The sequence below is a fragment of the Manduca sexta genome, chromosome 11 (genome assembly GCF_014839805.1).
Source record: "Manduca sexta isolate Smith_Timp_Sample1 chromosome 11, JHU_Msex_v1.0, whole genome shotgun sequence".
In the NCBI taxonomy this organism is placed as follows: Eukaryota; Metazoa; Arthropoda; class Insecta; order Lepidoptera; family Sphingidae; genus Manduca; species Manduca sexta.
Window position 1 is genome coordinate 1,732,029 of NC_051125.1, and position 14,892 is coordinate 1,746,920.

General features: G+C 36.7%; 1 protein-coding gene across 1 annotated transcript; it reads right to left on the reverse strand.

Moving 5' to 3' along the window:
• Positions 1 to 618: 618 nt before the first annotated feature.
• LOC119189051 (glycine-rich protein-like) lies at positions 619 to 2,122 on the reverse strand. The gene is made up of 2 exons (XM_037437700.1): positions 1,949 to 2,122; positions 619 to 985 (listed from the first exon to the last, which is right to left on the reverse strand). The coding sequence occupies exons 1-2, from the start codon at positions 2,105 to 2,107 to the stop codon at positions 734 to 736; spliced, it is 411 nt and encodes a 136-aa protein (XP_037293597.1). The 5' UTR covers positions 2,108 to 2,122; the 3' UTR covers positions 619 to 733.
• Between the last annotated feature and the right edge of the window lie 12,770 nt (positions 2,123 to 14,892).

A 14,892-nucleotide genomic window follows, 5' to 3' on the forward strand; every position in this document is an offset into this window, starting at 1 on the left:
ACACCTACTGAGTTCTGTAAGATTTGTGACTACTAACATACTTGATTTGGATAATGAACTAATGAAATGTGAACTCTTACGTAATGCTTTCAACTAAACTCAAGATCATTTGAAAGAATTAGCAGACACTTGCTCTATGTGTGATTAAAATCGTAAATCTTAATAAACGTTAGTGCTACAATATCTGCACATATCCCAAAAAATATTCTTCTCACCAGCACAGTAAAGCAATAAAAGGGCAGTAAGTACGAATGTGTAATTACCACTTAGGCAATACTTACTTGCGCTAATGTATTGTCGAGTGAACCTAACAAGGTAACTGGCAACTTTACCGCTTATTGTTTACACTTGTCATTGAGTACCTGTCTCCTCTCGAATGTCGAACTGTGACTCATTTTAGTGTAAGTCATTTTGTATACTCTTATCCTATTTCGATATGGGGTCAACGCAAACACTCTTTTAAGCTGCAAGCATGTTGCATTATAGATTCTACTTACGCTGTGTCACGCTCGTTTTAGCTACAGTGATAGCAACACAAAAAGTAACTGTAACGCATAAGATACAGTTTGATGTATACCACCAAACAATTGTGACGGATGATCAGTAATAAAATATCAGTTTGCGAATAGACTAATTTAATCAGGTACAAGTTCCAATAGTATTAATAATTAAATGAATCTCCAATCAACGATAATACGGTGTTTTTGTGTCGCGCGGAGATCAGCTCCGGTGCTCACCACCAGCCGCTGTTCCAGCCGGCGCCCTTCCAGCCTCCGTATCCTCCGTAGCCGCCGTAGCCGCTGTAGCCGTGTCCGCCGTAGCCGCCATAGCCGCCGTATCCGCCGTAGCTACCGTAGGACGGCGCGTAGGAGAGGCGGCTATAGGCCGGGCGGTTGTACCAGCCGGAGTAGGGAGAGGACCAGCCGCTGTTCACGTAGCCTGCAGAGGCCACCGCCAGCAGCACGGCGAGGGTCAGGAAGCAAACCTGACAAAAATACACAATTAGGATTTAAATAAGCAAAATCATAAAAATTTAATCCCCGCTGGCCTAAACAGTGGGTGCAATTAGACCCACGATTTACTAGGACTTAATAGGGTGCGTAATTATCTCTATATCAGGCAAAAATGTATCCAAGGTCGGAAGTGTTTTTCGAGTCGGAAAGCTTACACAATTAATTGGTTAATGGTGCACGATTCTCGGACCTCATTCGTTACTAAGTGTTTGGCTGGTACCCTGTGTGGTTAATAGAGTGTAACGAGAGAACTAATGGTAGGACTATGCACTTGAGGAACACGCCCCTCAGTTGTTGTGAGCACATCGAGCCTATTGCGAAACCACTTTGCTTCGACCATTGCGGAGAAGTAGGTAAATGTAATATATTTAAAAGTTTCTATGAGACGTTTTGAGAAATGTCCTTATTTTTACACGATTAGTAGTAAATAAAAATTTCTATTATAAATGATCTTATTTGAAGTTTAAAATTGTACAAATATTTTGTCAACAAATCAACTTAATTGTTTCTCGACCAACAATGGTTTCCCACTTTGTTGAGAGTATTTAAAGTGTGATACTTATCGCTAGAAGTAAACCTCGAGGCGATTAAAGATGATCTTGTAATGATGATTTCGGTTCTGACACGTAATAAATATGCTTGTTAATTAGAGATGACTCGATAATTGCAGTCTACATGATTGGAGTGATAGGTCAAATTAATATATTCTAGCTCAGAATTAATATCTAGGTGGAGCTACCACAAAGTCGATCAACTCTAATGTGGATGTCAAAGTGTGTTGACACTGACCCACTTAAATTGTCAAACTTAAATGACAGGTAAATTGATGATTACAATTCACAAAGCGATTGTTAATGCGCCTTGAACTCCATATTAGGTGATTACGTGGGCAAATTGTCCCGATTGGATTAATTTGAGCAATTTTGAATACTCACGAAGGATTTCATGGTAGTAGTAGTGCACCGCGGCAGGATTGCACGAAGTATGCCGTCCACAGCGCATCTTGATCCTTTTATACTGAGTAAGGCACTCCCTGCACAATGGCCACACTCCACGGCACAGCATTGTCCGGAATGCGTCAGCACGTGGCACATCTGCGCGCCACCACGTCGCTACTCACCCGAGAGACCGGCCTGTGGCTGGACGCGACAACACACACGAAACACATTTTCAATTTTGAATTTCGAACTGTATCCGACCTTTCGGCTGATTGGCAGTGTTCTCGTATAGATGTTAGGTTTTGTGTTTGATTGTGAACTCTATTTGCGAATACTGTGGCGTCGCGTCTTTCAATTTGTTTGGGAATAAGTGCTTGTCATAACTTTGGTATACGCGATGATAGTTAAATTATATGTATTAATTACGAATTTCGATGTGTAAGATCGAACAATTACTATTGGTGTCGATGTTGTTAATATTCGGTGAATGTAAACAACACATTTCTTTATACATTAGATAAGGTGTCCAGGCTATGTTAGCTCAGTTATTTACATGAAGGGTCCAATCCTAATTTAACCATTTAGTTCGTTTTTCCCACTTCCACAAAATAATTTTGAATGACAATTCACTGATCTGGACTTCATCGTACTTATCTATTTTAATGAGGAACCAGATCATCACTGTTGTTTTTGCTAATATTTAAAAAAAAATTACCAACAATCAACATCAGTTCTTTCTGAAGAATCCTATTCGAGGAACAAAGGGTTGTAACAACCTCCTTAAGATTTACGCAGCCTGGGAATCGAATATCGGTCTCTCGGTCCACAGGCCCCTTCCATCAACCTTAAGCATAACTGTTAAAAAATATTTATTGATTAAGCTCGTAGTTGCGGCGAAAGCCTAGATAGGTAGAAAACGGACTGTCGAGACGAATATCCGCAGGCTCAAATCCCAAAGGCACACACCTCTGATGTTTATAAAATTATGTGTATAATTATGTTCTTTGTGAATTATCGCTTGCCTTAACGGTAAAGGGAAATATCCTGAAAAGTTCTTTATAGCAATTTTGAGGGTGTGTGAAGTCTACCAATCTACACTAGTCCAGCGTGGTGGAGTGACGCCTAATGTCTCTCAGTAGTAGAGGGGACCAAGCAGTGGAGCAGTATATAATACAGGGCTGATATTATTATTAAAAGCTCAGTCATTGTTTGAAAACGAGTTCAGTCAAGTAAGTAAGATGTGTGCACATTCTGCGATGTCGTGTGGAAGTAACTCGGTAATAAATGATCCCACAGCTCGCAGTACTTACATTTGAATCGTGTAATAACTGTGACATTAATTCGATAAACATCACTTAGTATTTATATATGAATATGATTAATTTGATTGCAGTATGTAATTGCGACTGATACGAGAAACTTCATTACACAATGCGTGATTAATTTGTTCAAATATCTTATCAAAAGGTAACGTTTGTTTCTGAAGAGATGATTGGAGGTGTAACTCGCGAACTTAGATGCGTCGCCTTTGCTTTCGTTTCTTTCCACTATAGACTACGACCATATGGGGAACAATTTCTATTGGTTTGACTAGATTTGTACATTATATTCGGTCTGTCTAGGGTCGAACCTGGGACTGCCACTCCATCGGTTTCATAGTTTGTTTCCGCTAAATTAATTAAGCGATCATAATTCTCTAATTTATGTAGTTGTTAATAATTGCAATAAAAAATTTACAAATTTTTATTAGTCTAAAGATTCATGTTATTATAATTATGTAAATGAATATTTGATTTATATATCGTAGTTTTAGTACTCCAGTATGTATGCTAGACAGTGTTATATTTTTGTTTGTTGTGATTGTGATTTGAAGGTCTCACAATGTTTATTGAAATAGCTGTTAATACGGCGCGACGTGGCGCGAAGGGCCACGGTGTAGCCACGGTGGCCGCAAACATGAGCAAAATATTGAGGGACTTACTAATAAATAGGTCATAATATCGCTGGAATTTTGGATTGGATGGATTATGATCCCTGATATGTCTTATTTTTGGCAAAAAACGAAACAGTCAATAAAACCTAGAAAAATATAAGATATATTGAATATACCGCTAATTTTCCACTTTGGTGTTAAGTGAACTTGACCACCCATAAAAGCAGAATTCCAAAGAATCATACATGTGCTGTCGGTTTTAAAGTAAAGGACGCGGCAGGGTGTCCGGGTCTTCAGAAATTTCACTTATATGAAGCGCAAGAGTAAGCTAGTCACTAGTTCTATGAGATCGGGTCACACCAACGGCGCGGCGCCGTTCTTTCATGAAAGTACCCTAACGCGAGATCAAAAGTGACACACATATAAACTTAACGGTAGGTTTTCCAAATTATTTTAGATATCTTGAATGTATTTTTTCTTCTATTATTTAATTCTATCAAAAAATCTTTTATACATACGCCAGAGTCTGTTTTCGGTTGGAATAAAAATAACAATAATCAATATTTAAATCAAACGAATATATGTATTGGTGTCGCCAAGAACGCTATAAATTGATTGTTTATTGTGAGAGCACGTGGGTAGTTTGTGTTACGCATCTTTGTTTATGAAATTCGGCTGTGTTTTATTATTATTCGCTGAACTAATAAATTTAATGTGATTACCCTAATTGGTATTTAATTTTTGTCCGTAAAATTATAAGTAGCAACGGAATCTGACGAACAAATTGTGCAGGACACTTTTAGTCCCTTTTTTGTTTTGGCCCCGGGAGGCCTCGCCACATTATGTTTGGGGTCTGTTCGCAAAGCCTAAAAGCCTTTGAAAGTCATTATTGTAATATTTTAACGTGTATGTTGGTGTTTGTATTTATTGAATAAAACTATTTTGGCTTATATCTTGCCTCATCGAGTCCAATAACTACGCTGGTTTTAATGTCGTTCAAACTGGAACGTAACATTGCATACGCAATGCTGCTTTGCGCTAAAAATAGACATTGCGGTGGTATCTACCCTGACGGCCCCAAGAAAAGACTTACTACCATTTACCTTGGGGCTTATAAAATTTTTGAATTTTCTGATGTTTTATTTCATGTATGATATTATGCATAATATACATGTAGTTTGTTGTAATGTATATAAACAGCGCGCCCGGCAACGCATTGTCGGTTATGGGTCTGTGGTGTGTAATTATATTAATAGATAACTGATGGGTGGTTATAATTTGACGGCGCGGTGCGGTGTGAGGGCACAAATGTCATAGGGCGGGGGGCCGGCCCCGCGAGCTGAACCGATCAGTTATAATCAATGATAGGTACAATGGTTTTCAATCAAGTTTGCTTTATAAACAAACTGTTTAGCGATCTTATGTATATTTTGTATCCGAGCTACTAAAATCAACGTTTATCGTTTTTAAAAGTCACACTCCAGTTTCCCGGCATTGAAAGTATCTTTATGTCAATACGCTTACCTCATCATATTGTGGGAGGAGAATTAATGTGGGAACATTAGTTGTGTATCTGCCTAATTTTAACTGCTACGGTGAAGCATTTCTTATTGTACACAGTACGAATACGGCTACTGCGCTGAGATCTTGGGTTTGAATCCCTGGTCGGGCCAAATTATGACTGGGTTTTTCTATCTTAAAAAAATACTCAAACGAGGCTCGGAGTTAGGAAGTTGGCGGTGTGATACTCCCATGCCTCGAAAACCTAAAAGCGTTGGTCCTGCGCCTGATCTCTCTCCGATCATGTTGGATTGCTGTTTCATCGGACTATGAGAGTGAAGTAACAGAGAGTGCACCAGTGTATTGCGCACACACTTGTGCACTATAATATCTCTTGTGTTGACTGACCTCCGTTGAGATTGGCTACCGTAGCCAAAATTCGGTTAGGAAGAAATCAGTATCTGTGTTATCCTTCGGGAATGAAAGTAAGAGCTTATTTTATATAATGTCTTTTTGTTTAATAGAAAGAGACTCGAAATGCATACTAATTAAAACCATGAATGATGTATTATGAGTTATTTCGGTAGTATAACATCGTAATCAGGTTTGACAACCTGAGGTTCTGGGTTCAATTCTCAGATCATAAACTACTTGTGTTTCAATTTGATATAATTTAATTTCCCGTATTGTTTGTCATTTCACAAAACAAGTGGAGCAGTGCGTGTTGCTCATCGATTGTTGTCTTAGTTCTTAACCTATTGCCTAACTAAAACAACGCTTAAAGTACCAAATTGCTGCTTAAAGATAAGATGACCTCATAAGTTATATTTAAATTGGTTATTTTGATCTCGTAAAAATATATATTGCGGTTTACGATGTCGAAATGGCCGCGAGTCGTGTAAGCGAGCGCGGGTTTTCCCGATCTCCTGTCACGGGAATGTTACGACATCAGAGAGTGGTTTTGATTCTGAAGGTCCTGGGTGGGGTTCCCGATTGCAGCAATAAATAATTAAGAAACAATGTTAAGACTGTTGGGAACTTAGGACAAAGAGAAAGGATATTTAGTTGACTGAAACAAACGAAAGTATTGAGTATACACGTATTAGAGTATTTCTTACAATAAATGTATGTAACGAGCTAAGTTTACGAAATATTGTTATGATTATTTCTGTCTCATGTTTTTTTGTTTGTGTTAATACATTCTATATATTATTTGATTGATTTTATTAAATAAATTATTTCTCAAACTTTAAATCGAACCCAAAACTTTACAATCCACAGTCCAAATATTGTCACTAAACCAATAATGCGATATGCGGTATTTAACGGCGCGGACCTTTCCCACGCGGCGTAGTTCCGACGCTCGCGATAATTCATCCATTAATTATGCTATATTCTTTTTTACATGCATAGTTTTGAGTTGGAGGCTATCGGTATTTTTATTGATAGGCCGTCGATATACAAGCGTCCGTATTATTTCTATTAGTAGAAATCCGCCTAATGCGTTAGAGAGTTTTCTTAAAAATAGAGTTGCTGAATATAAGTTTACCGTGGGTCTGTTGTAAATAGCTTCTTATACTCGTACACCGCTTTGGTTGTGTAGCCGTATTACGTGCGCGGCGACACATTCTTAAGGTCCCGGATTTGAATTCGGGGTCAAGTTTCCCGATATGACGATAGGCCCAACTCTATCGCATCTTAGAATGGTACACACTACAAAAAGTGGGTTCCCTAGTTGCATCTCTGCCTACTTTTTGTAAATAAAGGCGTGATGTATATTATGTAAACTGTAGAGGTTCAGTAAGGTTAAGGAGGGAAGTTATGGATCTCCAGCAATACCACTTACTGTTTACTTTCACGCTTATGAATGTATATGCATTTTTTTAAACATTTTCATAGCATTCGGTTCGTTTCTCAGGTTTGAAGCATGTATGAGTGTAATATCCATTTATCATGGACTTTGTTCTCTGTATAATTATATATGAGCGAGGTGTAGGAGTGTAGCTCTGCGCCTGGTTATTGTGCAACCTTATCAGCTTGGACGGATGTACGCTTTACTAAAATCCTTGGTCTTGATTTATCTATCCGCTATGTTGATACAGATACTTGGGTTAAGAATTTGGCCAATTTTGTTTGACTGTGGGAAATATTATACGTATAACTTCCTAGATAATAAACCTTGTATTCATTTGTATGTACTTTGCAACTACAAATAAATTATAGCGTAGGAGGCCTAAAAAATCTATGACAACCATCATTCTGTTTTTATCGTAGGAAAAGTGCGTTTTATAATGTCTATTAAGATGAATGGAACGGTTATGTTGGTTTTAATGGTGTTAGCACCCAACGCCGTCCACACCCGGCTGTATAGCGTAGTCTGAGCGAACACTAAGTTGATTTTGAACATGAATTTACAAGAAATGCTTACGTTCCTTGCTTTCGAACCCTAAACAGATTTGTAAGTCAGTTTAAATTACAAATTGTAATTGAATGAAATAGATTAATCTATCGTTCTACTTCTCGCCTCTCTTCAAAACTGTTTGAAATTATTACAATAGTTCATGAAACTACGTATATCTAATAAGTACTGAGTTTGTTTGTCGACCTTCTGCTAAAGAACATTAGGCTCATTTATTATTCTTATCCGATAATAAAATACACGATGGTTTAGATAATGTGTCGATATATCGATAATTATACAATTCGCAATCGTTTTACGATACTAATTTAGTTTGTATGTTAATGTCGGAAGGTTATATTTTCGTCAATAATATAAAAATATATCATTATCATGAGCATTCCGTTGAGGGACTTCTTCATACATTTGAATACATACAAAAATAATATAAATTAGATACTTCTTTATTGACTAATTGCTGTGGGATAGATCATAGAGTGGAATTTTATGCATGTAATTAGCTTTGGTCTACAGTTTCGTCATCATTAATATGTGAACAGGATCAGGAGTATTTAGGCACAATTTACCTCCCAATGCCTTCTGCTTCATCAAATTTTGTTAAATCTGTTGCATAATAATAAAGTGTATCAACTTAACATGTAAACTGCGCACTCTATTATAATTTGCATAAATTTCGCAGCAATAACTATGATGTCATAAACTTCAAATATCAATTAATAATGTTTAATTTTCTGAATAGTAAATTATCGATTCATTAGTCTGATTTTATTGCAGTATAATTAATTAGTGGAATCGAAAAGCTAGCTCGCTGCGTAGTTTGATGAAACAAAATTTACTTGCAGTCAAGTTCATCACCTTATAGCGTTGCGCAGATATAGCAAACTTGTCTCTGAAGTATACTACACTGAGATACTACACTACTATTAAATTGAGACTTGTTTTAGCAATTTTAGCGGATAGTTAACCACGGGGCGCGGCGTCTGGGCGTCGCCTATGAGAAGAAAATAGTTCTAGACTCCTAGCTGCCCATGGGACTACTTCTCGGTTGGAGATGTACATTTCGACTACTCTCAAAAATATGTTTAATTATCCCAGATGGGTTCATGAGACTTATATTAGCGGACACTCGCAACGCGACAAGAGATGGTAATCGCTTTTTTGTTGGGTATAAATGCCGTTTGAAAAAGGATTATTCTCTTCAGAATCCTATAATTTTTTGTTCCCTTAATTGGTGTGTTTTTATCGGATTAAGAAATAATAAGTAATGTAAGCGTGCTTATGGCAGCAACACCGGGTCGCAACAGTAGTATAATAACTGTGCATTATCTGTAACAAACAGTAATTACTGCTCCCGGAACTAACCTCTCGGTTAACTAATAACTAATAATGTTGATCCGTTGTTTTCCCCATGTATCATACACTTTATTACATTGTCGTTCATTATAGCTGTTACATTAGTTATTAAGTGCAGGGATGATCGCATGATATAATTGGTTGTTTTTTATTAATGTACATACTCACACACTCATGCCTTTATCCGCGAAGGGTAAGGCAGAGGCGAAACTAGAGCACCCACTTTTGGCCATGTGTATTTCGTCCCATGATGTGATAGGGGGCGAGCCTATCGTCATATCAGCGACAAATTCCAGACTCCGGGCTGATACTGTGAAAGAGTCCCAATATCATTTCCCGATCCGAAGATTGAACCCGGGACCTCAACACGTAGTCGTACCGTAATACTACTACGATACTGTGGCAGTCAGTATTCATGTACCGTACACATAAATTCTAAGAGGTGCTCATGGAGATATTATGCATAAACAGGATAATGGTATATGAAGGTTTAAATAAGTTTTTAATAAGAGGAAAGCCTGTATCTATGTGTAGTGATATCAAGAGTCAGTAAGTTCCACACGCATATCGTCACGCTCATATATATTTTTTATTGCTTTGAATGACGAGACAAGATTGCCCTTCGCCTGATGATAAGTGATATGACCGTCTATAAACAGTAGAAACACCATGCAACACCTTCAATTACAATTAGTATTGTTTTGGTAATCCATTACGCTCGCCATCCTGAGACATAAAATGTTAAGTCTCATTATGTCCAGTAGTAAACTGGCTTCAATGTTCTTCAAACTGGAACACAACAGTGACTACACACTGCTGTTTGGCAGCAGCAATAGCTTCATCATATTTTGCCTAATTACAAAATATTATATAGATTAAGAAACTTTCGGGTCGAGACCAGCCGCGAGAGAAATATTAGCAGATAAGTTGGTTTTCGACGCAAGGAATGAACCGCGACCTCTGCTTACAGTCTGCTTATTTCACACCGTCTTACAATATGAAATCACTCACATATTCACTTTGCAAATCAGATTATAGATTATGAAGCGAGATATAATTGAAATATATTACAAAATAATTAGATTGGATGCCAAATATGGAATGGTTGCCGAGCTAAATGTAACAACCGACTTTCGTATTTACGAAATCAATGAAAATTCTCTATTCGATTATCGATACATTATCGATTTAATAATGCTCGTTAATACACAAAGCTATGACATTGTCCGAGCGTTGAGTTCAGATCAAACGCCGTTCTGCCGGCATTACATTTGCATTGTATCTTCGTAAACATAGTATTAAATGCTACTCTTTAATATTATGATTCTCATATATTGTATTGAATACTATTATAATTGAATGGCAAAGACAGATCAGAGTGGATAATGTACTATAATTATTGAAATGACGATGTTAGGGTAGGCTGAATTAATTAATTAACCTCATTAGTTTAATAATAAAGCTCACGCTCTGGTCAAATCTGTGACTGTATTTAGGACTCATCATTAGTTTTGTAACAGTGAGTTGCTCGGGATTGGAAATGTACTAGATTCGTTGATGGGGTCTCTGGTTATATCGTGACAGATGGCTTGCTATCGCAAAACACTTGTTTGGAACAAATTGACGTCATTAAATTAAAAGAAATTACAAGATATAAACGGCGTATAATAACTTTATATTCTCGTTAATAATTCAACGAGGTCATACAATATCCGTAATAATAAGTTATCATGTGTGGAACATGACGTCAGCGGTCAGTCGGCCCCAGGTCCCAGCAGATGATGGCTTCCTATCCGCCCACTCATTGGATCGTTGCAGCGTTTCCGGTTCCGCGCCAATTAGTTATGAATTTCTTTAGTTTTTGTTGCGTATGATTCGACGATGCGTAGTCTCTTGTAAATATAATTGTTTCCTACATTTCTTTTTTGTAAAACGACAGCAAATTGATTGGATCGGAATAATTATAATGCAATAAAATAGTTTAAAGAATGAGGCTATCAAAAACAATGATTTGTTTTACTTCCTGCGTCCCACTCCAACGCTGACACGCAAAATTGACGCGGTTATTGATACTTTTAATACAATTTCCCAATTCACGTTTTGAAAATGCATTTAGATTAGTTTGGACGAGTACCCGGTTGAAGGAAAATCCCTAATGTGGATGCAATAATATCGTATCAAACAATGTTTCTATAACCCAACATAATAATTACGTTATTTAAACCTTGACATATAGGAGAATAATTTGAATGATATTGAAATAAAACTATGTTATGGACTTCATTGCGGTTTTATATGTTATAATTTTCTCCCAACTGTTCGAAGAATTTGCAGCCACGTCAGGTCAGGGTGTGGACCGAGGTGGAGGTCGTCCAAAAACAAAGGTCGGGAGAAAATAATAATACAAAACATCGCGATAAAATCTGTAAAACTCTTTTATTTTTATTATATCGAATATTCGCGTAAACATAAATTATGATTGAATAATATTTATTGAAAGCGACACTGAAATGTTTAAGTATATTTTTAACAATTAAATAAATCAATACAATAAATAAATTTAAGAGCCAATAGAGTTTAACGGTCTAAGGAGTTGCAAAGCAACTAGAAATAAGCTATATGTTGTTGGCCACAAGAACTAAAATTTATTACCTGTCCTTATTTATAAAACAATTTAAGATTTATTAATCAAAGTAATGACTACAATTATTACCTTGTTATTTTGAAACACTGATTTAATTATAACTGTGATCAATAAGTTTACAAACATAATAATTACAGCATGTTATAAGGCTCTTTTGTTTACGCGTGTAAATCGTTTTGAGATCCACGGTGTGAAGCCTGAAATCTCATACGTTCACGGCGAAGAGTGTAAAGGAGTGGCTTGCAGTGCTTTACTATTCCAAGGACTGGGCTATGGTGCCATTTTTCTTGGGTTGTTACTACTACACACTTACGCTTTACATCCCCAGTGTGCACCTAGTGCACCAACATTGTGTCATGGGTAGAACATCTCTTGATGTGAGAGGCGAGCTTATCATCATATCGAGCACAAATTTCGAACACCTGGCTATTGAGCAGTGAAACACAATATCACTTTGCTCATCAAGTTTTGATTCGAACCCAAAAGTTTAGAGTTGTAACTTCGCAGTTTTTGGGTGGTCACGGCGCTAATAATTATAATCAAGACAGTTATTTACTGATCGAGTTTGAAATTATGTAAAAAAGCAGATCTTTTTCACAAACGATACAGCAACGTATCTCATCAACACCTGTTAAGTGTTTAGTTGTAATGCTTGTTAACCAGGCGCTTTTGATCAAATTTCATTTGTTAACTCTCTTAAGAATCGCCCGGTGATACAAATTGGAATCTCGGAATAGATTTTGTGAGGAGAACGAATATGTTATAACAACGAAGCATGCATCCAGTTATTGTTGGGTAGAACCTTGCTATACTCAATTCGCCTACAGCAGGAATGGCCCCTCTGTACCATGGAGGTATTACAACCTGCTTCCAAAAAACCTGTGTGGACTTGCAGTTATACTACAAGTTTTATTTTACGGTCAGTAAGACATACTGACTCCTACTCATTTCACCTTCTAGAGCCTCATTTCTTTCTCTAAAGACTAGTGACGATCGTATGGTTAGCATTAAACATTGTTTTTTAAGGTTTTACGTTTCGTTTACTGTATTCAGAGTATAAAATCAAATACAAAACGGATCTCACAAATTGGGGAAATCATGGCACATTGAACCCTTGCATAATTGAACATTGAATACTTCAACGCTACTCGCTGTTGCCTTAAAGGAGATAAATACATTTAAAAAAATAAGGTTAATTTACATTTATTTATTTTTTTTTAAGAAATCGTTCTGTTTATAGCTGTTGTAAATAATTGAAAGTTCAATGGGTAGTTAAATTTATGTTTCCTCCAAAATTTCCTAATATTCTAGATGTGACATATGTATCATTGTTTGTTCTATTTTGTACGCATCACTGTCAAGAAATAGTATAATTTGTTGTGTTAATTCTAGTTACTATTTATCTCCACAATCCTCCTCCTCTCAACGCTGCAGCTAATACAAGCTGCGTTTGTATATGGAAAACACTTGACTCCCACACATAATACGCACAATCTATTCATCTTATATTTCAAAATTACTTAAGCCCGAAATAGTATGATCATTTTGATGTTAAAATTACAAAGGCAAATGTAATTTCGAAGGATATTAGCCACAGTCATTTATTTACACGAAAATGTAAAACAAAACAAAAGATCTAGGTTACTATAAATTAAAAACGGTGAACATAATCCTGACAAGTGAAGGCAGACTATAAAATTAAGTTAAATTAGTGCAAAGCGATGTTAGGAATAAATATCTACTTACGTGCGCATTATTTCGCGTGTACTTCACAATATAAATTTATAGTCGGATTAGTGTCAAAGAGACTCGGTAATGACGAAACCATGATTTTGTTTTGTATGTTTCCAATCCCATATTTACTATAAATAAAGTCTTATTTCTAGCAACAATAAGACTTTTATTCTTGAACTGTTTCAAGTTTTAAGTGTTATAACAAATGTTTTGTCAATGTTTATTATGTGTGATAGGTCTCCACGAATATACGATCTTGATAATCATCTAATAAACGCTATTGTGAGTTGTGACACAATGAACGAAAACTCAAGAATGAGTTATTTTATTTAATGATATTACAGATCAGGCAAAAGCTTCTGAGCGAACTTTGACTCATACTACGATCTTTTGTATATTAGACCTAGATTAAGATAATACATCTAAATCTAGGTCTAATATACAAAAGATGATGAGATACTGTGATGTATTATATATCATATAGATCAATTTTACTTTATGGTTACCACTTGCAAACTCCACGACCCTCGATATTAGGGAGGGAGAGTCGAATGGTGAGGTTTTAGACTGTATACCGGATAGAAGAAAAAGGGGTTACCAGGGGAAACGCAGTCTACGTCTTTGACAACTTGAATACTTCCCCTGCGAGCACATAAAGCGTGAGGGGGCTGATTCTCCTAAATCCTTTACAGTTTACACGTTTGCGTCTAGTAGTCATATGAACTAGTGCAGTGATTGTGCGGCGGAGCGCGGCGGACACTTCATTACGTGGATGTTGACAAATCATCGCACCTATGCTCCGATGCTCATCAATAACACCTCGCCTTGCTCCTGTAATTACGGACGCAGCACCTGTCACCACACGCGGCTTTGTCTGTTTACGTTCACGAATAATCAACATGTCAATGGACCAGTATGGCAGAGGGAGGATTTTCTTTATCAGAGGCAGGGAGACAAAGAGAGAAAAAGAGTAGTTAAACATACAAGCGAAAGGTGATACTGAAAAATTTAAGAACGTTTGCTCGACACTATGTAGGTGTAATTTAAATAAAAGATTTTTATTTTTGTTCAGTATACTGGATTACTGTTAATAAACGGTATCAGTATCTTAAGCTATTTTTTATACATCAAAGTCTACAAAAAGTCTTAAATTTGAATATTCAATATACTCGAAGTACAATAAGGTATCAAAAGTTACTTTAACTAATGAAACTTATATGATCGAATCTCGCAAGCTGGATCGAAAACAACGGTTCTCTTGAGCTAGGGCTCCTGTGGTATTGTACTTAAGTGCGATAACAAAAATGCACATCAACATCTAAAGTAAACTAAATCGCAGCACTGGGACGTACTACAAC

Excerpts from the sequence above, each read along its gene's own strand:
- LOC119189051 (XM_037437700.1), bottom strand. The coding sequence starts at position 2,107 with ATGTGCCACGTGCTGACGCATTCCGGACAATGCTGTGCCGTGGAGTGT. Across the intron at positions 986-1,948 it reads CTACTACCATGAAATCCTTC|GTTTGCTTCCTGACCCTCGC; the intron begins GTGAGTATTCAA and ends TATTTTTGTCAG.